This window comes from Heloderma suspectum, chromosome 5 (assembly GCF_057233095.1).
Source record: "Heloderma suspectum isolate Gila_16-S chromosome 5, 16-S_ref, whole genome shotgun sequence".
Classification (NCBI taxonomy): domain Eukaryota; kingdom Metazoa; phylum Chordata; class Lepidosauria; order Squamata; family Helodermatidae; genus Heloderma; species Heloderma suspectum.
The window spans coordinates 156,044,760-156,069,837 of record NC_139462.1 but is presented as its reverse complement, the minus strand read 5'-3'; the positions used below and the strand labels follow the sequence as shown (position 1 = coordinate 156,069,837).

The 25,078-nt window shown below is 42.0% G+C and overlaps 2 protein-coding genes across 12 annotated transcripts in view; one reads left to right on the top strand and one right to left on the bottom strand.

Moving 5' to 3' along the window:
• Positions 1-24,339, bottom strand: part of NT5C3A (5'-nucleotidase, cytosolic IIIA) — a 37,007-nt gene extending 12,668 nt beyond the window's left edge. Inside the window, exons 1-5 of one of the 9 annotated variants that reach the window (XM_084857908.1) lie at positions 23,446-23,838; positions 17,344-17,773; positions 16,006-16,056; positions 7,601-7,707; positions 757-855 (exon numbers count right to left, since the gene is read on the bottom strand). In XM_084857908.1, coding sequence (XP_084714034.1) covers positions 757-855; positions 7,601-7,707; positions 16,006-16,056; position 17,344 — 258 coding nt within the window. In that variant the 5' untranslated portion in view covers positions 17,345-17,773; positions 23,446-23,838. Of the gene's footprint in view, positions 1-756; positions 856-7,600; positions 7,708-8,200; positions 8,275-16,005; positions 16,057-17,343; positions 17,774-23,445; positions 23,839-24,226 lie in introns of those variants that run through there. The other 8 variants (XM_084857909.1, XM_084857915.1, XM_084857916.1 and 5 more) reach the window with 8 other exon arrangements.
• Positions 23,873-25,078, top strand: part of BBS9 (Bardet-Biedl syndrome 9) — a 364,215-nt gene continuing 363,009 nt past the window's right edge. The window contains exon 1 of one of the 3 annotated variants that reach the window (XM_084857892.1): positions 23,873-24,803. The gene's annotated coding sequence lies outside the window, so the exon portion shown is untranslated. The remainder of the gene's footprint in view (positions 24,804-25,078) is intronic. The other 2 variants (XM_084857893.1, XM_084857890.1) reach the window with 2 other exon arrangements.

Here is a 25,078-nt window from a genome sequence, read left to right as displayed (position 1 = left end):
AATACTAAATACATGAGGATGAGATTCTGTGAGCCTTGGGCTCATGCGGTCTCCCCTCCTCCTCTGGCACAGACATGAGGCCATGTTTGGAAGTTTTTGCTTCTGTTTGTGATTGATCGCAGCTTAGTGTTATGTCTGAATCTGGACAAACTGAGGTTAGTATTAACTATGATTTACTAAAACAAGCCAACTTCAAACTGGTTTATACAGTGGCTTGTTTTAGTAAGCCACAGTTGAAATTAACTACAATTTAGGATTCAGACATAATGCTAAAACTATGGTCAAAAACATAAGTGAAAGCTTCTGAACTCCTCACTGCTGCACCAGAGGAGGAGGGAGAAGGGCCTAAGGCTTGAACAGACTCATCCTCGTAATACTGTATAAATACAGCCAGTATTGCTACACTAACATCAGTCATTAAGGGCGTAATCCTATACATGTTTAGACTTTAAAAAGTCCTACAACTTCCAGCATCCCTCAGGCAGCCATGCTGGCTGAAGCATGCTGAGAGTTGTAGGACTTTTCTTCTGTCTAAACATGCATAGGATTGTGCCCTAAGAAGCTATCACTAAAAAGGATACAATTACAGACCTGAGTTGCAGGCTGTGTGAGTTACTGAGAATATTTCAATAAATCCCACTACTCTAGGGACTTAGTAAATGTTTATATCCTTTCTTACATCTTCAGATTTTTACTTTGCTAACCAATAACATATGCATGATTCTTTCATTTCTGCAAATATGTTTTGCTCTCCACCTGAAGTTTGGCGGCTCCTCCTTTGATGAGGCCACAGATAATTTCTTCCACTCTTTCTGGGTCCTTGATATGGACAGTTTTTTTCTGAAATTCTGGCATCTAGGAAAAGTAAAACGAGAGGTGGATATTAATTTTACGAAAAGGAGCACTTCACAAGATGAACTGGTGACTGTTAGTGTGCTGTAAAAGCTGGCAGTGATGTGCACATAAAAAAAGGGTTTTTTAGCCACAAACCAAAAGAAAAAACAGCGCCTTCAGGTGGGGAAGTGATGGGCATATTAATCCCACATTCCCACAAATGTATCTTTCTGAAGATGCATTTCTTTACAAAAGTATTTGCTTTCTAATTTAATTATAACTGGTGGGGATATGAAGCACAATATCAGTGCTGCTGTTACTATGTTGGTATATACAAACTGTATATTGATTTGTTGTACAGTTGCTCAAAGCCTTATTATGGATTTTAAAGATAGCCCTAAAACATATTTACAAGCTTTGATTAGATAGAAAGGATATCAAGTTTCTGCTTTGATTCATTATGAGTATGTGTATTCATCCCTCTCTTAGTTATGCTATTGGATGTTGTGTGGCCTGTGAGGATCAATCTATACAGATCCCGTGAGAGACCATGTGGCAGATTTGGGCAAATCAGATAAGCAACATAGGTGGTGCAGACTACAGAGGGCAAGGACATGCAGAACTCAAAACCCAAAGCTTATGGGGAAGACTCTCATGCCTTCATGGGAAAGGCTGGGAAAAACAAGTGGGCTCCCCAGAGCACCTCAAAAGCAGCAACTCATTTGGGAGACTGTTTGAAGCGTATTCTTTCAAGGGGGTTGGGCCCAAAGATTAGTTCAGTTTGGATTTGTTCCCTGTCCTGCTACCTAGGTAATCAACATTCCTTTGGGATGAACTACTACTGTGTGATAACATCTGGAGTACTACAGTGACATCATGGTGACATCCTTTCAGGAAGGATGACAAGCTTCTTGCTTTTCCAGTAATGAATTTATTAGCTTACTAGCTCTTAGCCCTAAATAAGTGCCTAGTTATGATTATACATATGGAAATGTGTTGTTGACATAGCTGTGAAGATATCTTCAGTGAAATAAATAATGGGCATGCCATTCCTGCTATGCTGCATGTCAGTAACAAACTCATACAGAAGCTGATTACTGGACACAAAAGTCTGCACCACTGTAGCTGGCTTTGTATTGGTTGAAAATTCTCCAGGGGGGCCATAAGTGAGTTTTGTCAAAGACATAGGAAAATAATCTAAAATTTACTTATCTGGTTGCTGAAAAGTCTGTATATTTTTTGAAAATCTGAATGGCACATGCAATTTGTTGAGGGGAACCCGAAGTGGGATATGCATGTATCAGTATTCAATAGATCCCAACAACAACAAAAACACAGATACAGCGTTAGAGAGGCTTGCAGGTATTATTCAGACTTTATGGAGGTTTACGCCATTATTCTCTTTCTGGTTTTTTAAGAAAAATGGGATTGTTTGTCGGAAATAATATAAAAATCAAACAGAAGACTACTATTTGTTTATGGAAAGTGATTATGAAAATAACCTAGGTAGTGTTTTTATAAGAAGCTGGTCAGGCATGGTGTAAAAAGCAAAAGAATTGGAAGTGTGTGTGTGTGTGGGGGGAAGAGAACTAAATGCAAGTTACAAAAGCAACGGCCTAGTCCCAATACAAGCTTTAGCATAGAAAGTGTTTGATCTTTCTGTGGGATAATTTTTTTTAATGTAGAAGATACGTTTTAGAAAGAAAAGAAGCTTATGGTTCCAACGTGCAATTCTCATGTACTGAGCATTTAATTCACTGTGTGTTGTTTTCACTACATTTTCTGTATAAGAATTTTTTTTGAAATGAAAGCATTTCACAACTACCCATTCCAATCCTAGGAGTATTTTCAAGAATATTCTTGGTCCTTAAATAATTTTCTCTCTTCAGCAAAAATACAGTCATCATTTCTTCATGTAAAAGAGTCACAACTTTTTACCTACTATGAAATTCTGACAACCAGATGGATCTAGATTTAGGCACATGCAACTAGGCTGGAAGAAATAGCCACTGCCCACTCCTCCCCCTGGCAACCCCTTGAAAATGCTACACAGACGGTCAGAGGACCCTGCTGAGTGGAGTAACCTGTGTTGCAGCTCTCAGCCCCCTGCACTACAGCCTACCCTATTCAGAAGGGCCCCCTGACCCTCTGTGTAGCATCTTCAGGAGGCTGGAATGGCATGAAGAGGAGCAGGTGGGGAAGTCCATATCCACCAGCCCGCTTGCACACACCATAGGATATTGGTCCTACGCATGACCAATATATACTGGTCATACATATTTAGTATACTTACATATGCTTTAAAGAAATTTACAGAATTATCAATTAGGCACCCACTATTGTCTGGTAAGGCAGAAAACATATTTACACCCAATCCCAAAAGAAAGTCTACTTGGAAGAAGTCCCACTGAACAAGTTCATGAGTTAGTTCACATGACATGCCGAGCTCATCGTGGGTTGCTAAACCCACAATGAGCCATGGTGAATGCTGGGTGCATGTGACCACCATTATGAATATGCAACTCCCAATGGGGTTGTCATCTGAATCCAGCCACCTTGGACTATTCAAGGGTTAAACAACCCTTGCATAACCCTTCTACAGGAGGCGGCTGATTTCAGATGATACTCCGCAACCCCAATGGGGATTGAATATTCACAACAGTGGCTGCACGTGCCCGGCATGTGCAACTGCTCAGCGTGGGTTAAACAACCCACAGTGAGCCCAGCATATAGTGTGAAGCGGTCTAAGTTTCCACACAGTATGACTATGAGCTGGTACAGTCAGGTACATAGTACTGCCATAAGGCGCAGGAGTACTGCCAGTACACTGGCGCGGGAGTACTGCCATAAGCTATACATTTTTAAAAAATTAAAAAGTGCTTGGCCTGTTTTCTCTTTGGTTGGGATTTATAAATATAATGTAATAGAACAGAACACCTAAAATACATTACCTATTTCTTTAAATAAGGGGTATGGCCAAAGATGAGGCACGGTGGAGCTAAATGGGTATGGCTAAAGAGGAGGTCAGGTTACAAGGCTAATACTAATAGTATCTCAGAGAGATATCCCACTGCCACCACTTGCACTGCTCTTTCCTGAATTACTATTTAAATTAAATAGATTAAATAGAAAAGATAGGTTTAAATAACGAATTTCCTGCTCACCTGTGGTGAGAAGTGACAACATGCTTTCAAATATGGAAGGTTTCTACATTAGGCTACAAAAAACATAAGGTATGAGAGGGCAGGCAGGCTAGTAAGTGATTCTGTGGGCGTATGTTGTGAATCTATTTGGAAGGCTTGGAAGAGATCATCACCATAAATTTTTCCAATACCAAAAGCTCACACACATTTAATATGAATAGTGCTTCCCAAAGTATATCACCACATTCATCCTAAATTAGAGGTGAAGAACCTCTTTCATCCCGAGAGCTGAATTCAGTTTCAGAGAAGCTATCAGGGTTGGCATTCCAGTGGTGGGCAGGACCGAAGGCAAAAGGGGCAGGGCCAAAAATACCAGCATATTTTAGGTTAAAGCTCTCATTGACAGTAACTACACCTTCAGAGGCATTTTTACCTTTCAAAATGGGGGAAAAACTGCAGAAAAGCCAGGAAACTGCCAACAATCAGCAGCTGGGGGAAAGGGTTGTGGCTATTTGGCTAACCCTGGGGGCCAGATTGGGACCCCAGGCAGGCCACATTTGTCCCTCGGGCCTGAGGTTCTGCACCCCTGCCCTAAATGGACCCAAATCTGGCAAGTCATAAGGTCCATTAACATTCAAATATTCAGTATGATATATCATAAAAGATCAAGAAACCAAGGTTCAGCAGTATTGAAGCTGAGATATCCTCAAACATACAAGAAATAGTATCGTTCAGGGAGAACAGTAACAAGAAGCCCTCTAGATGTTTTCCCCTACAACTCCCATCAGCCCAAGCCAACATAGCCAATGGTGAAGGATCATGGGAGCTGTAGGCCAAAACATCTGGAGGGCCACAAGTTGCCCATCCCTGATTTAGATGAACTGGACTGGGCATTTTTATCATAAAACTCAAATTAATACTGGCTTAAATATTCTGTAGCACACACCAAAAGATTACTGAAATAATCTATCAAGGTACAAGTTACTGAGCTAATTTAGCAAAATGAAGCTATAGTATTTTAAGGTAAATTCAGTTGATAATTAAAAGGTATCTATGAAACACAACCAATGTAGGTGCATTTCAACCTGTGACAATTGAACTAATTGCTCAAAAATAGTAGTAACACAAAAAATATGGTTGAAAACATCCCCACCACCACCCCCATAACCCTACTCTGAGAATAATTATTTGGGGTGGGTTCCTGCTTGTTAGGACAGCAACAAGCCAGGGATCCTGGTTAAGGACATAACACTAAACAATCCACAGATGGGGGTTTCCTGGTTTGTTTAGCAACTACTGCTGGCAGAATAAACCAAGTGGGAGCAATTGCACAGCATGCACGAGCATGCTTCCGCATTCCCCCAAAGCCAGAATTCTAAAGAATTCTGGTTTACTGTTACACGCAAACTGCACCACTTTGGCATCTCCAGTTAAGGATCAGTAGGTAACAAACCCAGAAAGACTTGGAACATAGGTCTGGCTCAACATGAGGCAGATGCTTTTGTCCTCATATCACTGGAAATCTCTGTGTATGCCAATATTAAAGAACTGTTTGTCCTGGTCTGCCCTTAACTGGCTAGCAGAACAATCCTATACCTTACGTTCAGAAATATCTCAGAACTACCTCTCAGAAAGGGAAATATTCACACCTGGCTTCTGATTTGAGAACTTGTACACTGAAGGAACAGATGTTTACGTTAGAGCAGCACTCAAAGACTGATAGAGGAACCAAATCTTTCAATCCTAACCACATGGTGTTACAACTGTATATCCATACTAGGCTATGTATTTTGATGAATACTAGCTGCAAGTATAATATTAAGTAGGATTATCAAAGGGTAAAAGACTGACAACTGCAGTTACACAGGACACTGTTTTGGAAACACCTTGAAAAAGACTCCTAGGGAAGGACAAACAACAGGGCAGTATATTTATAAACAGATAGCCAATGTAAGCCTACACTACTGGTATATATAAAGTTCTCACTTTCTTTGCCAAGTCTATAAGCTGTTTATCAATGCTTATTACAGAGAATAACTGCTTAAAACCCCTCTGAAGAAGGAGCTAGTTTAACTTGCATTTCACATAAAATTGTATTTCTATTTCTGGTAGAACTACATATCAGAAAGGAGTTTGCCTAATACTTTTTATTTCCTTCTGAAATATATGAATGATACAAACGCATGATATGAATTATGGTAAAACTGAGACAAATGTGGAAGGACTAATTGTGGAAGGTAAGGATCTGTTTTACTTACTTATGTATTTTCAAAAATTTGCAGTGCAGTCTGGGCTGCATTTGTGTTGCAGAGAATGGGATTGAACAGGGTAGTGCAGACTCTTCTTGCTGTAATCCGTCATGGCACTTCATTACACGAGAAGCATCCTATAAGCAAGGGGCGCTTTAGGGCAGAAGTGCTGCAGGCCCCCTGGGCTCTAAGGACAGAGGGATCTCTTTTCTCAGGCCCCAATGTCAGAACTATTTTGCACCTGCTGGTAGCTGGCATCAAGGCAGTCTCCTCTTGCTTATAATAGCAAGCGTGATGGAGCTGAACAGCTTTTGATCACTCATCTGCTACAGGATGCTCTGTTTGTATTGCAACAGCTCCAGCCCAGGATGGAATCGAGTTATAAGGCAAAAAACCTACACACACCTATTTGGGAATAGGTCTACTGAACTCAAAGGGACATACTTCCAAAAGATCAGAGTGTAAGTCTCAAAAGTAGCCAGCCTTCAAATCTATAAACAATTTCATAAACTAGACGAAACATGGGAGTGCATGTTACTTCCTGGCCTATTTGCACTAACAAGACTGTAAAAGAACCTACACAAAATAATCAATGAAGGTTTTTTCAGTGATGATAACATCCAGTTAAAAGATAAAAAGATAGCAGCTTTCTCCCAGGTTTAACAGACAAAGCACACTGCCAATTACAACAGCACTTCAAAATTATGAGCCTTAGCGCTTTAAAAATGTATCTGATTGTGTCATATATCCTATCTTGAACCAAAACATACACAAGATAAAACAAAGTAATACTGGGAGGTTTCATTTGAGTCTCATGGGCAATGATTATAAAACTGCAGAATTTAAATTCTGGATTGTATTCAGTGATTGGTTCTATCAAAATGGCTTTTTATAATCATACTAAGTCATCCAGAAAGAGAAAAAATGCCATTCCATTGCTTTAAAATGGCATATTGTTATCTGCAAGTTATTGAAATGCAGACACACACAAATGATTTGCTATCTCTATATTCTTTTTAACTGATATCATGATGCAATAGATGGAAATGTAGTTCAAACTGAATTGTAAAGTGCTTGGATGCAAACTCAGCTAAAATAAAACTAGATAGTCTTGATGTATGAATGAAAATATTAAAATGGACATTAAAAAAAGGATACTTGCTAAGTGTTTTTGAAACAGAATTGCCACATATAAGAGTCTTGCTTAGAACATTTTTTTGATGTTACAAAACTCTCTGGATTTACAACCATGTTGAAATTTGGGTCTGCAACACTTACAAAACTTTTTTTTAATGTGCTGAAGTCTAGATTGTGGTTCTTTCTGGACAACTGGCTTGTCAGTTTTCCTTTGTGCTTTAAAAAATGATAGAGTACCTGTGCGCTGAGCTTAGGGCACTCTTTCTTCTTCTGTTCTTGATTCTTTCCTACTGCAACAGCACAGATGACAAGCAGACTCCAGAGATGCAGGACTTGCATACAGGCTGCCAACAAAAACCAAGCAAACCGCTTAAGAAATGGTCTGCCACATTAGCCAGTCTTCAGTATTTCTGTGTATAATCATGGTATACACAGAGGTTAATCTGAATAATTCCAGAATTATCCACATATATTCTAATCTATAAACAGTTTTCGATCATCTGGGTCAACCCACAAATCCATGCTTTTTTCTTTTAATTCATATTTAAAAACACTAACAGAACAATCCTATGCATGCTTACTCAGAAATAAGTTGCACTGTTTTTAATGGAGCTTACTACCAGAAAGTGTGCATAGGATTGCAACATAAGGTTATAATCCTATGCATACCTATTGGGGAATAAGACACGGTGAACACAGTGTGACTTACCTCTTAGTAAAGACACACAGGACTGCACTGCATTATTTTTAGAATCTGTAGCAAACTATCAGAATAAGATAAAATACCACAAAGTTGGTAATACTGGCTTGAAAGCAATAGCTCTGTTTACAACTTACCGGAGGGGTTTGTCGAGGCAGCGGCAGCAGCAGCAGCCAAAAGAACATTCTTCCTGCTAAGTAAACACTAATATAGCTGCACAAGGTGCAGCTGATGGTGTTTCCAAAAGCAGCCTGACTAATCCCTGGGCAAAAAACCACAAGCCCTGTGACGTACATCAGGAAGGCATGGCTCAACAATCTGGCCTGTCAGATTTACAGATGATCAGCTGCGACACCAACAAGAGAACCTCAGACCTCCACTGAGCAGCTCTGACTGATGCAGCTGGCAAACGGAGATTGCTATAACAAGAGGAAGTTGTTACATGGAAAGAAAAATCCTACTTTAAAAAAATAATTCAATCCTTGTATTATTAATGTGTTCTAACTTGTTGTGAGACTTACTGGAATGAAGAATATTTCCTTCTTATTATGTCAAAGCTGCCTAGAGCATTCGCAGAGAGGAAGACAATAGAGAGGACGTAAATTTGAACAAGTATTTACAATAACTTGAATTACGATCATAATTGGAAATTAAGAAGGTTGGTTTGATTATGGAAGACAGGAGACCCAATTTGCTTTCGACACATATAAAACAGTAAGGGCAATTTTTTTTAAAAAAAAAAAATCATGGGTTAGAGCAGAGGTGGGTATACTTCAGGCTTGTAAGAACTTCATTGTTTTTCACTAGAACTCTGAGGTACATTAGCTGGAGCCAGGTGCAAAACAGTGGCTCAGGTGGGTGAACAGAGAGGCATCTGAAATAGCTTCCACATGGAAGTAGTGGAACTGTCATGTCAGAGAGCAGAAGAGAAGGCTTGAAAGCTATTTGGCATAGTAGTTCCTGGGATGTCCATGAGGGCAATTTCAGACAAATCTCCTCATTCATATTACCTGCAAAGATGCATGGTGCATCAACCATTACAAACCATTTGCCATCAAGAAGGTACAACCTTTTTTCTGAGATGATAAATTCTGACGTGGGGGTGTAATGTGTGCTTTCAAATAAGCAACACTTCACATGAACTGAGGTAGTTTAGTCCCATGATAGCAGGTTATACTATTCTAAGTGATAGGCTGCCCTGTCACTAAAAGAAGCTACAACAGAAGAGCAAAATACCTCAAATGAAGGACACCATATTTTCTGTCAAGAATGAAATGAAGCTATACATTATACAAAGCCAATGTATTTTTCAAGATGGGAACCTATAGGAGTATAACTGTGTACCCTAGGAATAATGAGAACAGCTCAAAAATTGTAAGGATTAAATCAGGGATATTCCTGACAAGAGGAATACTGCAGAGCCACATGTACTGGCTTTACAATGTATCTGTAGGAGCTTTTCAGCTGAAATTATGGCACAGAGCCACATTTCAAAGGTTCTTCTGAAAGTAAAGCAGGTTTCTTACACTAACACTTAACATTTTTCAAGAGTGAATCAGCGTCAAATTAAATCTGTGTCAGCTATAAGGTATTATGACAAACCTACATGACATAAGCTGAACAGGCACCATAGGATTTCAGTGTGGAATTTAGAACTGTAAACAATGGAAAAGGTGGTGTGTTACTGAAACTGTTATGATGGAAAAAAGGTCTCTTAATGCCACAGGTTGAACAGGGAAGAATTGAATACTTCAGAAATTTGAGGTCATGGTAAATTTCAGATGGAGGGGAAAGGTTAAGAGGTTTAAGAGGTTATCACTTCATGACTAGGTCAATATGTGCAAAAAGTGGCAAGACAAAGGGTTTCCATGAGAAAATTTTCCACAGCAAGGCAAAGTACTCTGATACTTCACTGGAATAAACAAAAGCACCCCCCCCCCCATTTCTGAAATTCTGTTTTTGTTAAGAAGCTGTGTTTCCTAAAAATAACCACCATGTCAAACCTAGCTTAAACAAGATTGCCAGACTTTAGCAAAGACTCTGCCTTTGCTATTTTGATCCAAAATCAAATAATTTTAGAGCTGTGCAAACTCATAAATTTGCAGAGTAATATATATTATGATGAGATATATATTGGAAACTTAACTAAGTTTTGTGTGAGGTCTCTGGGGCTTCAACCGGGAACATCATGGCTTGAGGGGTGGCACCTAACCAAGTGAGTTACCTAGGACTATGTGTACTCAGGTCTCAGAGCCCTACTTGGCACATCAAAAGAACAGGGGTGAGCATGTATCAGCCTCTGCAACAGGCAAGTATTATGAAACTTCTGGGTGATATATATACTAGGAGTTTGGCCTAGAGTGTTGGACTGGGAGCCCAGAGATCTGGGTTCTAGTCCCCACTCAGCCATGGAAGCTCACTGGGTGACTTTGAGCCAGTCACAGACTCTCAGCCCAACCTACCTCACAGGGTTGTTGTTGTGAGGATAAAAGGGAGAGGAGGAGGATCATGTAAGCCGCCTTGGGTTCCTTGCAAGAGGAAAAAAGGCGGGATATAAATGCAATAAATAAATAAATAAATAAATAAATAAATAAGTTAAAAGAGCATTATCTTATGCCTGTTGCATTTCATACACTATTTTAAGTCCCCGCCCTTACTCTAGACTCCAGAAACATCTCAAGACCAAACTGTGGCTCCAGCAACAGATCTCAGGGACCTTGGGTTGGAGAACACAAACTCCAGCCATAGATTTACCATGCACAACCCTAGCATGACACTGACTGACTCCCAATGCATGCTCAAAGACATAACTATCCATTGTCAATACATATAAACAAAGACCAATTGATCTCTGTAAAAAACACATTTACATTGTTTATTGAATACATACAAGATTCATAAGTTTGAATGATTCATAAAATTGATGACAGCTATTTATTTTTGCACAGGAGGGATAAAAAAGGCACTTTTCTGTCAGGTATTAAAATGCATTTAACCACTTTCCATGAGAAAATTTCCTGGGAATATCTCTTTTGAATTTAAAATACAAGTTCACCTAGGCCATACAGCTTTTTTGTGAAAAACCACCTGAACACCAAGAGCTGAAGTTTCCACCACTGAAAGTAACCTAAAAAAGCCATTATGAACAGACTGCAGTGCATGCCAGATTCTTCCTAGATTTCAGAAGCCATCAGTTACTCAACAAGTGTTTTTAAAATCTTAGGATCATAAGAAACTGTCTTATAACAGATCTGAAAATTTATCCATCTAGCCCAGTATTGTCCACTCCACCTTCTCTAACTTGGTGCCCCTCCAGATGTGTTAGACTGCAACTCCCATCATTCCAGCTGCTCCACATGCCAGTATTACAGTGCCACAAAGGCATTTAGAATACAAGGAGGGAGCATGAGAAGGAAACAAACAACCCATGGACTGAGAAAACAAACCACAGTTTGTTTGATCGTCAGCCAGATAAATCCTGGTTAGGGCAACAAACCATGGTTAAATAAACCATGGGTTACCATTATGTACGAACCAGGTCAGCAACTTTTTAGTACAGAACCTATAAATAAAAATGTTCAGGACCAAACAAAACAGCAGGATCTACTTACTTACATTCTAATTTAATTACATTTGAAAATCATAGCAAACCATGTAGACATTAAGAATAATAGTTAAGGCAACCTCAAAATTATATTATCTAGTCCTTCGTAATATAAGGTCAGATTCTCCCTTGAAGTGAAGTGGGGAATAAAGGAGTCCAAATCTGTTAGTTGACTTTTAAATATCAAATCACTTTGTCACCATCTTAAACATGATGCTAAATTCAGCTAGCACCCTCTGTTTCTTTATGATGTATAAGGACATGATGTATGCACAAGAATAAGGATTTTTTTGTATGTTAAGTACTGCAAAACTAGACTGGAAATAGTTAACAACATTGGCTCCAGCACAGTTCTGCTGACATTTTCCAAACTTCCTTAATAGTTATTTTACTTGGAGAAGATCCAAAATCCAGAAGGAGAAAATCTTAAGACACCTTAAATACATACTTTAACTTGCATAACAACCATAAGAAGTTTTAAAGACATCCAACCAATACAGCAATAAGGATACCTTGTAAGGATTATCTGTGCTAGAACTAAAACAAAACAAAAATACAAAATATTTTATTGTTAAGGTTTTAATCTTTTGTAAATTGCCTATAGAGCTTTGGCTATTGGGTGGCACAAAAATGTAATAAATAAAGAAATAATAACTACCACCACCATGCCGGTTCAATACAAAGAAAATACAATTATGTGCCTGGTGTTATTCCTGAAATTATACATTATTCCAGGAATAACTGAACTATTTGTAAAGAATGGTGCTGAATGTTTAAAAGTTTGAATATATACTAATATTAAAAGTAAACGATGTTTCCGGATTATGTAGAAAACTTGATTGTCATTATTTCTCTTGGAATAACACTGAATATTCATGAGTGAAGAAAAGTTAACATAAATGGAATATTTCTGATAAAGAATCTAGAGCAGTGTTGTTCACTGCAAGGCCTGAGGGCCACTGGCAGCTCCCAGTCACCCCAACTGTGGCTCTCTGCTTCTCTTTGTGAAATAGCTGTTCACATTCAGCAGGGTCTCTCTAGCTTTCCCTTGTTGTTTGCTTTAGTGGTGGGCTGGCTGCTGTGATCTGGGCTACTGGAGGAGACACTGGGAATGAGGAGTCAGGAGACCTGCTGTAAGGTACGGGGCGGGTGGGAGAGGAGAACACAGGAGCAATCAACCAATTAGCTATAGTGGGGGAGGAGACCCAAGAGGCAAAGAACAATGTGATTGGTTAGCTGCAGTGATGCAATGCACAGGCCTCGGTGGCAGTACCTGGAGCCAAAGTGGCTCCTGCTTAAAAAATAGTGAAGCTCACTGATCTAGAGCTATATGTAATAACTTCAAAGCAAAATATTTGAGGAGTGTATATTGGGGGGGGGGCAGAGAAGGTAAAAACAAACACCCTCAAACCTTTTCAACAAACAACTTAAGGCACAATCCTATGCATGTTTAGACAGAAGAAAGTCCTACAACTCCCAGAAATGCTGGGAGTTGTAGGACTTTCTTCCATCTAAACATGCATGGGATTGCACCCTTAAAGGCAGCCCACAAATCTTTAAAGTGTAGAGCTCCAGGAACACTGCAAATGACTGCACATTTTCAAAAGTCAACAGACACAGGAATAAGTGCTGAGATACTAGGATCTACATTCATCCAACAAAATGACCTTTCGCACTTGGGACTCAAATTGCAACTATGAGTCAGCACATTTGTGATAACTATCAAGACTCTAGAAAGAATCAGTTTACAAAGAAACTAGGGCAGGCCAAAGTGTACCATTAGTCCTCCCAAAGCAGTGATATTCCTAGGCATTCTAAGGCTGCAATCCTACACGCCTTATTAGGAAGTGGGACATGTTTAGGACTGGGTTGTCAGAACCTGCATTTTTTCAAAACAAACGCCAGGTTAAAACGTTAAGAACATAAGAAGAGTCATACTGGAGCAGACCAAGGGTCCATCTAGTCCAGCATTCTGTTCACACAGTGCCCAACCAGCTGTCGACCAGAAACCCACAAGCAGGACACAAGTGTAACAGCACCCTCCTGTCCATGTTCCCCAGAAACTGGTGTACATAGGCTCACTGCCTCTGGTACTGGAGGTACCAAATAGCCATCAAGACTGGTGGCCACCAATAGCCTTTTCCTCCAGGAATTTGTCCAACCCCCTTTAAAAGCCACCCATTGGTGGCCATCACTACATCTTGTGGTAGCAAATTCCATAGTTTAACTATGCACTGTGTGAAGTACTTCCTTTTGTCTGTCCTGAATCTCCCACCAATCAGCTTCATAGGATGACCCCTAGTTCTAGTACTTTGAGAGAAGGAGAAAAATGTCTCCCTATCCACAGTCTCCACACCATCCATAATTTTGTAGACCTCTATCATTTCTCCCGTTACCCTCCTTTTTTCCAAGCTAAACAATCTCTGCTGTTGTAACCTCATAGAGCAGATGCTCCAGCCCTTGATAATTTTAGATGCCCTTTTCTGCACTTTTTCCAGCTCTACAGTATATATATTTTTAGGTGTGGTGACCAGAACTGTACACAGTATTCCAAGTGTGGTCGCACCATAGATTTGTATAAGGGCAGTATGATGTTGGCAGTTTTATTCTCAATTGCTTTTCTAACTATGCCTAACATGGAGTTTGCCTTTTTTACAGTGGCTGCCCAATGGGCTAACATCTTCACTGAGCTGTCCACCACAACCTCAAGATCTCTTTCCTGATTGGTCACCGCTAGCTCAGATCCCATCAGGCTATTCTTGAAGTTGGGAATTTTTGCCCCAATGTGCATTACTTTACACTTGCTTACATTGAACTGCATTGCCATTTAGATGCCCATTCTCCCCATTTGGAGAGATCCTTTTGGAGCTCTTCACAATCTCTTTTTGTTTTGACCGCCCTAAATAATTTGGTGTCATCAGCAAACTTGGCCACTTGACTGCTCATTCCTAATTCCAGATCATTTATGAACTGGTTGAAAACCATTGGTCCCAATACAGATCCCTGGGCCCAGTGATTTATTTGCTTTCAATTTATTAATAAGGTTGAGAACTTCATCTTTTGTCACCACTATTTGCCTCAGTTCCTCAGACTCCCTTCCTGAAAACATCAGTTCAGACACAGGTCCTATATTTTCTGCAGTGAAGATGGATGAAAAGAATTCATTCACCATCTCTGCAATCTCCTTGTCCTCCCCTCAGTACTCCTTTAACTCCATTGCTATCCAATGGTCCAACTGCATCACTAGCTGATTTTCTGCTTATGATATATTTAAAGAATTCTTTATTGTTGGCCTTGATGTTGTTAGCGACCTGCTCTTCAAAATGCTTTTTTGCATCTCTTATTGTCTGCTCACATCCCCTTTGTGCAAGCTTGTGCTCCCTTTTGTTTTCCTCACTTGGGCAAGACTTCCATTTTCTGAAGGAAGCTCTCTTTTCTCTAATACCTCCCTTAATACTGCTTGTTAACCATGCTGGCGACCTCTTGGGCTTGGTGCTTCCTTCCCCTAAACTGTGGTATACATTTTAGCTGGGCTTCTATTATTGTGGTTTTGAGTAATCTCCAAGCATTTTGAAGGGATTTAATCCTCTTGACCTCCACCCCTTTTAACTTCCTTTTTACCAGTTCCCTTATTTTAGAGATGTTTCCTCTTTTGAAGTCAAATGTGACCGTGGTGGACTTCCTGGGCAATTTTCCACTTAAATTATATTAAACCTGATCACACTATGATAACTATTTCCAGTTGGTTCAACAACATTTACATCTCATACTAGGTCCTGGGTGACACCACTTAGGATTAAATCCAAGATCACCTCCTCTCTGGTTGGTTCCATGACCAACTGTTCTACGGTACAATTGTATAGGGCATCGAGAAATTTAACCTCTTTGTCGTGGCTGGAACATGCATTTATCCAATCAGTGTGAGGGTAATTGAAGTTGCCCATTATTACAACACTTCCTTGTTTGGAGGCCTCTCTGATTTCGTTTTCCATCTTAAAGTCATTCTGAGCATTTTGGTCTGGGGAACGATAGCATGTTCCTAGCACTACATTAGTTTTGGAGCCTGGTATTGTCACCCACAGTGCTTTTGTGGAAGAACCTACTCCCTCTAGGTGTTCTAGTCCGCTAGACACTATGCCCTCTTTGAAGTACAGGGCAACACCTCCTCCAGTATGCCCTCCCCTGTCCTTCCTATTGAACTGCTGGACTATATATCATTTGTCAAAACAGCAGCCAAGTGAAAGTACCATTTCTTTTTTTAAATAGCCAACTGGCTCTTCTTTGAATGGCGAGAAGTCATATCCTACACAAAAGAACATAATCAGACTTTTTACTTACTTAAGAAAAGAACAAACAAATCTGGTATGTCCAGCCTTCCCTTTTTCCACACTAATTGGAACAAAACAGAATGATATTGTGGGTTAAAACTCCAAAGAGCAGAAAGATTTAGTGAAAAAATACTGAAACATTCGCAAGAGGCCTGTCAAATTGTGGAAATATGTATGGAAATGTAGCTAGCAATGGGCATATCCTTGCATAATAAACAAAAATGGGTTGTCTTGATATCCACTATCCTTCGATAACAAACTTCAATGGGACAATTCACTCCGCACTCGAGCAGCTCTGCCTGGGCACAGTCACCCCCCAAAACCACTGCTGCCTTCTTTGCCCAAACCAGTTACATGGCCTCATTGGCTGCTTTGTACTGTCCCTCCATGCATGTGCATGCATAAACCTTTGGTCAGTACCCTGGCCTGTGCACACCTGCTGCCCCTTCTTTCCCCCTGTCTTACACAGGCAGGAGCTGTTATAATAAAAGTAAAATACCTGAACCCAAATGGTGGCACATCCATTTATTGAAGTGTACATAATGCAACCTCTCTTGTATATTAGTTCTCTGCTCTCACAGGCACTCAAGCTTGCATAGGAGAAAGCCCTGCTGAGTTTTTCCTCAGTGCAGCTCCTACAGACAAGAGGCACTGGAAGAATTGCCAAATACAGCCTAGTACTTTCCCCTCTCTCTGAGCCTTCCAATGATATCTTATGTACTTATGAACCTCCTTCTTGAAAATGCTATATGCTGACTCAAAATTATGATCTTTTGTCAGAGAATTAATGTCAAGGGTTCCTTGGAAGCCTCTCTAAGGCTAATCCAGTAGCCAAGTCCAGACACAGACAAAGGGATTCCTTTCAAAGCTTTATTCTTCTTTTACAACTTAACTATACCGTTTGCAACTAGATCTGAGCAGCACCGAACCTATGCCCTAAGTTGAACAGTTGGTCCCCGTTTGAAAGGGAATTACTGGCAGACCCCTGAACTTAAGGACTAGGGAGAGTCCCTCCCCTTTTCCCTTGGATCCTCTGGGCGCAGCCGTTGTTTGCGCGCCAACCGGGCACTATGCCTCCTTTCCGCGCCCTCCATCTGGCGCCGCTCTCTGCGTCGGCGTCGCGCATCCACCAAGTCTGCTATCTGCGCTCGGTCACTCCCTGGACTGCTTTCTAAGCTAGGAATGCTGGTGGGAGGAATCTCCGTCAGCTGTTGGCCCTGGGAAAGAGGAGCGCGCTCCTCTCCCAGGAGCGACTGCTCTTCCTCAGAATCAGAACTACTCTGGGACTCCATGGGCTCAGTGTCCACCCTGACAATTAATGTAGGGAGCACATAGCACTTGTGCTTACTCAACTATACGATTGCTGTTTTGTTGTTGTTCAGTCGTTAAGTCGTGTCCGACTCTTCGTGACCCCATGGACCATAGCACGCCAGGCCTTCCTGTCCTCTGCTCTCTCCCGGAGTGTGCTCAAGTTCATATTCACTGCATCGGTGATGCTATCTAGCCATCTCATCCTCTGCCGTCCCCTTCTCCTTTTGCCTGCAATCTTTCCAGGGAGTTTTCTCTTTGCATTAGGTGGCCAAAATATTTGAGCTTCAGCTTCAGTATCTGTCCTTCCAATGAGCAGTCAGGGTTGATTTCCTTTAGGATGGACTGATTTGACCTCCTTGCAGTCCAGGGGACTTGTAAGAGTCTTCTCCAGCACCACAGTTCGAAAGCATCAATTCTTCAGTGCTCAGCCTTCCTTATAGTCCAGCTCTCACAGCCATACGTTACTACTGGGAAAACCATAGCTTTGATTAGACGGACCTTTGTCGGCAAGGTGATGTCTCTGCTTCTTACTATGCTGTCTAGGTTTGCCATAGCTTTCCTCCCAAGGAGCAAGCGTCTTTTAATTTCATGGTTACAGTCACCGTCTGCGGTGATCTTGGAGCCCAAGAAAATAAAATCTGTCACAGCTTCCATTTCTTCCCCTTCTATATGCCAGGAAGTGATGGGGCCAGATGCCACGGTCTTAGTTTTGTTAATGTTGAGTTTCAAACCAGCTTTTGCACTCTCCACTTTCACTCTCAACAAGAGGCTCTTTAGATCCTCTTTGCTTTCTGCCGATTGCTGTTTTACTTACAGGCAAACTCCAACGCTAGTATTGACCTACAAAGCTGCAGCTTGGGCCCAGTATACTTAAGGAAATGCCTTCTTCAATATGAAGCTGCAATGACTTTAGAACTGGTGACCTGAGGGATTCAGACTATGAACTTAAGAAGAGCCCTGCTAGATCAGACCAAAGGCCTATCTAACCCAGCATTCTGTTCACACAGTTGCCAACCAGATACCTGGTTGTGGGGAAACCCACAAGGAGAACATGAGTGTAATACCACCCCTCCCACCCCAGAAACTGGTACTGAGAGACATACCGTTTCTGATATTGGAGGTTATATATCGCCATCATGACTAGTAGCCATAGATAGCCATATCCTCCATGGATTTATCCAAGCCCCTTATAAAGTTGTTCATAGTGGCCATCTCTACATCTTGTGGTGGCAAAATCAATAGTTTAACTTGGGCTGTGTGAAGTACTTCCTTCTGTCCGTCCTGAATCTTCCACCATTCAGCTTCATTGGATGACCCCAGGAACTAGTATGATGAGTTAGTGAGAGCAAAAGTCTCCTTCTCCACTTTCTCCACACCTTACAGAATTCTATACACCTCAGTCATGTCTCCCCTTACTCACCTGAAATGTTGTAACTTATCCTGAAAGCAGAGTTGCTCCAGACCCTTCATCATTTTAATTGCCCTTTTCTGCACGACCACCCAACTCTGGACAAGGGATGGAACTGGAAGATCAGTCACAGAAGCCCCCAACAGACCAGAGCAGATCAGATAATAATCCATGACCCCTCAAAAGCACACAGATCAGGCTTTCTCATTTACCTGAGCAATTTGTCCTATTTATCTGCTGGCATTTTGAGTTATGCTTTTTATGTTTATTGAAATGAAATATTTCTGGATTCATTAGTATTATGCTCGTATTTTGTTACTGTTGAAATAACTATTTTGATAAGTTAATATTAATTTAATAGATTTATGAACCCCGCATTGCTGTTTTTTTATATTACCATTTTGTTCTTGGTTGCTGTTAGCCACTTGTGTCTTTCTACCAAAAGGAAAAGTGGGATAAAAATGCTGAAATGAAAATAAACCTTTTTTTTCTGAAGACAACCTATCTTTGCCACCTCACCCCCGACAACTGCACAGGGGCTGGGTCTGAAAACATATTTTTTGTATCTGGCTTCAGAACTTTATTAAAGCTATTGCTTTTTAAAAACATTTTAGTATTTTACTCAATTCCTATCTGGTTATTTTAATTTTAATATGCAGTAGCTGTTAATATTTTATTGATACAGCTAACCATTATTATCTTGTACAATGCCTTGAGTGTCCATGTACCTTTGAGGTACTAATAATACTATATACTATACTATATAAATTCTAATAATGAATAAATGTGAAGCAGAGCACATCTCTCTGCAGTGCTCACAAAAACTCACAGGATATACAGTCTTAGAACAAAGCTTTTAGCTCAATTTGAGTCTTGATTTTACCCTGCTCGCTATGAACATAATAGGAGCTACTGGTCTTTAGGTAACAGAGTAACAGAGCTGCATCTGTTTATTATCACAAGAGGCTGCAGTGAAGGAGTCTCCAGACTTTCAGGTGCTTCAACATTCTCATAAATGCTTCCACTGTTGTTTCAGAATATGGCAGCATAAACATCTGCCAATCTCTTCTTTTCAAGCAGAAGTTTAAGATTCATTTACCATATTTGCAACAACAGTAAAGGGAAAGAAACTAATTACTTTTCTTTAGAGAGCAAGAAGTGGGAATTCAAATAGGAAAACCAACAATAATGCTCAGCTTTTTGACTAAGCTTATAATCCTAACCACACCAAACAATAGTTAAGGAAATTTAACTATGGTTTGGTGAGATCTCTGAACTGACAAGTAGTTACAAACTGGAAACTCAAGTTTCTGGAAGGTGCAACCTGCCCCTTCCAGAAACTTGCATTTTTGGAAGTTTGGGGGCTTGCCCCCGGAAGCGCTACATCACTGTTGGCGCTGGTGGGGTCAGTGTGCACACTGCCGGAGCCAGCCACGCACACACCGCGAACCAGCAGTGCTCACCGCCAGTGGTAGGTCCCCATTGGATCCTACCATGGGAACCAAAGTTCAATTAACTTAGCCTGGATCAAAACCAATATATTGTTTTAAAACAACAACAACTCATTTAAGACATGGTGCTACTGGATAGAGATAACGTATCAGAACAATCATAACTTTATGCTATATTGCATTGTTAACGTGCACAGTAGAGTGTCTTGACAATATGTGGTTCAAGTAATTCATATTTTCACATTTCAATGGAACGCCATTGTATTATACAGTTTTGACTCTACTGCATTCACAGAGAAAGGTTGCTGATTTGAAGAGATCAGGCTGCACAGAATGACCTTGTTCGCACATAATGGTGGGATTTGGTGGCAACCCTTGGGTTAATTAACTCACAAATTGCAGGAATGCATGCAAGCCACTTCCACTTTCCAGCAACAACATACAAATGCTGTATTCATAGATTGTTTCTGTGATGTTCAAACCTGGGCATTTTTGATTGTTCATGTATTAAAGAACACAAAGTTAACCCAAGAAGAAACCATGGGTTAACTTTGATTTGCTTAACCCACAAACAACCCAAAGTGCCCAGGTTCAGACATCATAGTAACAACCTATGATTGCGGCATTTGTAGGTTGATGCTGGAAATCGGAAGCAGCTCAGGCACAGCAAGCATTCCCACAATTCATGGGTTAATAACCCACATTTTGCCACAAAGCGCCGCCATTATGTGCGAACAGCCCCATTCAGACTGCAGGTGGACTAGCAACGAAACATGCAGGGTGCAATCCTATGTATGTTTAGACAGAAAAAAGGCCTACACCTCCTAGCATTCCCCAGCCAGCATGGCCAGTTGGGGAATGCTGGGAGTTGTAGGACCTTTTCTGTCTAAACACGCATAGGATTGTGCCCTAAACTAAACAAGCAGGATTGTGCAGCCAGTGGTATCTTTCTAAGGCTCTTTGAGCTGTTCTATGAAGGACTAATTTATATTATTCTCTTTCAGCACAACTACACTACTTGGACCATATTCTCATGAACATCTACTTCAGCTTATTAAGTGAGGAGACAACAGGAGTGCATATTCTCCTTTTAACATTGTCCCTCAATCCCTATAAAAGTACTCAGTATCATTTGACTTCATCCACTGATGAGTATTCCTACAGCCACCAACTACCTGTGATATTCACTCTTTACAGTAGCTGTGGTGTGGACATTTACAAGTAGGGCAAGCGTGTTCAGAATTCCTCTTCTGCAGTGAAAGTCAGAATCATCATTGCCTGAAAAGCCCAGGTAGATGCACATTTCTTCTAGTTACACTACTGCTAAGGTCTTAATACAGGTGCAGGAAGGAAACACATGAAGTCAAGAAGACATAAAATAGATAGAACCACTAAATAAGTGGGCCCAATAAAAGCCATAATCTGTATGGCTGTCATTTCAATCATCTATCTAAAATTATTTCTAGGCCATCTTTAAGGGTGGAGCTCTCTCAGTCTTTGCATCTATATTCTACTGTCTGTAGAACCAACCTTGTAACAGCACACTGTAGTCTGACTCTATTCCGTGATGCCAAGAGTATCAAGGAAGAGAGTCCAAGAATTATGTTAGCTGTACACTTTGCGATCAACCATTAATAACATGGGATCAGTGGAGGCTGGTAGCTCAGATGTCAGTGGGGCTGTGAATCTGCTCTGGGTTTCAGTTAGAACTCTAAAGGAGCTATCTAGTGTGCTGAACCTATTTTGGGGATAGGGTTCAGCACTGCATATAGATCCTTTAGAATTCTGTCAGAAATCCAGAGTGGATTCACAGCCCCACTGACATCAGAGCCACCAGCCTCCACTGCATGAGATATATAATTCAGATAATGTTTGCCAATGTCGGTTTTTTGGAAAGCATGCAGGTGAAGTTTGGCTTTCTGGGGGAAAAATAATTAAACAACAGAAGAAGAGCCAGCGTGGTGTAGTGGATACACCACACTGAGGCGGCCGACTATCCCAATAGAATTGCACCCTTATTCAGTAACACTTCATGCAACTGATTTTCAGCTTTTTATACAGTAGATATGGTGGGTGTGGATGTGTGGGTGTAGCTCAGTGGTAGAGCACATGCTTTGCATGCAGAGCACATACTTTGCATGCAGAAAGTCCCAAATTCAATCCCTGGCATCTCCAGGTAGGGCTGGAAAAATTCCTGCCTAAAATCCTGGAGAGCCACTGCTAGTCAGCATCAACAGTACTGGGCTAGATGAACCAATAGCCTGACCTCAGTATACGCCAGCTTCCTATGCTCCTGTGACAAACAGTGAGATCAGAAGAAAATTAAATGCAGGAAGCACTGGCACAGTGGCAGCCACATTATTTATTAACAATGGTCATTCATGGAAGGGTTGCTGCTGCTAACACACATATCCTGGCACTAGGTAAGTCAATCAACACACATAATGTGATAAAAATCCTTTATCCTTATTCACGTTTCTGGTGATAGAATTAAACCTGGCGATATCTGATTGTTAAAATATAATCTTGTTACAAGTGACCTGCATTCCTTTCAGAAGAACCATTCTATCTCAGCAGTCTCTGACTAGAGTGGGAGACTGCTGAGTTATCAACAGGTTCAATTTTATCGCCAGAGGCTTGAATAGGGATGATTTTTTAATCACACTGTGTGTATTACTTGACTTACCTACTGCCAAGATGTTTGTGATATCAGCAATTGTTTTTTAAATGGCCACTGCTGATAATGCAACTGTCACTATCAGTACTTTCTGACTTTAATTTGTTTCTGACCTCACAGTTTATAATCTCCCTCTCCACCCCACCTCCACACACCATATGTACTGTATAAAACCCTGAAACTTTTGATAGCATTCATACATCTGATGAAGTGGACTATGGTCCAAAAAAAGTCTATGAGAGAAAAACCTAAGTCTTAAAGATGCCACAAGCCTCAGAAATAAGACTCACTTTGTCCTGGGGGCTTGCATGTGCATAGGGTTGTAGCCATAGACGCAGATGCTTCTGAACTGCAGTGTACAGGAGACACCATTGATTTCAGCTTACTTACTTCCAAATCAACGTGTGCAGAGGATTCCACCCCGATCCTAAGCATGCTTACACAGAACTAAATCCCACTGAATTCAGTGGGATTAAGTCCCAAGGAACTGTGCACGGGATGGTGGCCAGACGGCGCACCTTTCCTTGGGTGAACACCTGGGACTTACTTCTGAGCCAACACACACAGGATCGCGCAGTCGGCGACCCCCGAAAGCGCGCCTACCATTTCTATGATCTTGGTCTTCCTGCCCGTCTTCTTCTTGATGGTGAAGATGTACTGGGCCAGGACCACCCCTCCGACCAGGGCGCACACGCTGGCGCTAGCCACCGCTCCCATTTTGGCCACGGCGCTCTTGTCCATGACGACGGGCTCACGCCTCGGCCTCGAAGCCGGCGCGGGGGAGGGAAGCCGGGGGTGCCGAGGCTGCGTTCGGCGAGGAGGCGGACGACAGCCCGCGCGCCTTTCTCCCGCAGGCCGCTCTCGCAGGTGCGCCGCGCCACCGGCCACAGCAAGGTCCCTCGGCCGCCGAGCCTCGAAGCGGCGAGAGAAATAAGCACCGCGGCAGCGTTCGACTCTCCCCTCCTTCCTACCGCCTCAGTCCCGCCCCCCTCTCTCCCGCCGCCGCCGCGCGCATAGCCAACCGCCAACCGACGAGCCGAACGGCGGTTGGTCCTAGCAGCGCTCTCTTGACAGTTGCCTTGAGCGAGGACTATTGGGAAGCGGCCGGTGGTCTGGCGGGAGAAACCACTCTAGCCCACGGGAGCGTGCGCGTCTCTCGCCCCTTTCAACTTGTCTTGCTCCGGGCAGGTTATTTAAATTCAAAATGAAAGAATCCCTTTCATCGTCTTCTACTGCGTCCGTTACAAAATGGACGCTGACAACTAGAGGAGGATGCGAGAGGGCGAGCGCTTTACGGTGCTGGGATGCGGGGCGGGGGAGGCACTTCCTCTCCTTCGGTACAGAATAGTACAATCCAGCCTGCCATTAGTCCACCCGTGCTTACCTTTTTGCCAAGACTACACCTCCCAGCATGCGCTGCGCCGCCTAGAATACTACCGCCACAGTTTCAGCGGCAGCTGTTGCCGCCCTCTTCTCCAGGCGCCTTTCCTCGAGAACGGGGAGGGGGCGGAGCTGACGCTGGTTGTTGAGGCGCTATGACAACGGGAGCAAAGATGGCGGCGGGCAGAGGCGGGTAGCCAGCGCCCGCGGCTTTCTCTCCCTCTTGCACCGAACAGACTCCCTCTTTCACTGTAGTACCTGCTTGAGAAAGCTTATCCTATATTTGTGCCCCGCCCTGTGCGATTTGTTTATTTCAGTCATGGGCTGCCGTAACACGCTCCTGTCCCAAAGCTAGCGCTGAAGGAGGGCGTTTGTGACAAGAGCTAGCGCGTCCTATACAGCCACGGGTCTTGAACTCTGAGGGGCCGAGAGAGATTTTCCTTAATGCCCAACGCGCGCCCACCACACCCCACAAGCATCGCTGAGCGGACGTTTATTGCTTGTGTATAATTGAGAATTTGGGGAAAGGGGGCGGGCACAGGAGGGAAGAAAAAAGGGTTCCCAGTTCCTGGACAAGTCGGGTGAGTAAAAGGAACTTAATTTCGTGTTTTGTGTAGTAGAAAACAGACGCTCTTGTCATTTGAGATATTGTCAGCCCCTATATAGGTCTTCTCAGAAATAAGTCAGTGGGGTTTGCTCCAAAGGAAATGTGCGTAAGACTGCAGCGTTGCAATTAAATACCAGCGTATTCAATGGTGCTTACGTGTTACAGGTTTGCCACCGTAGGGCTGCAGCTCAGTGCACGCTTACCTGGGAACAAGCCACGTTGAGCTCAGTGGGGATTCTCAGTAAAAAA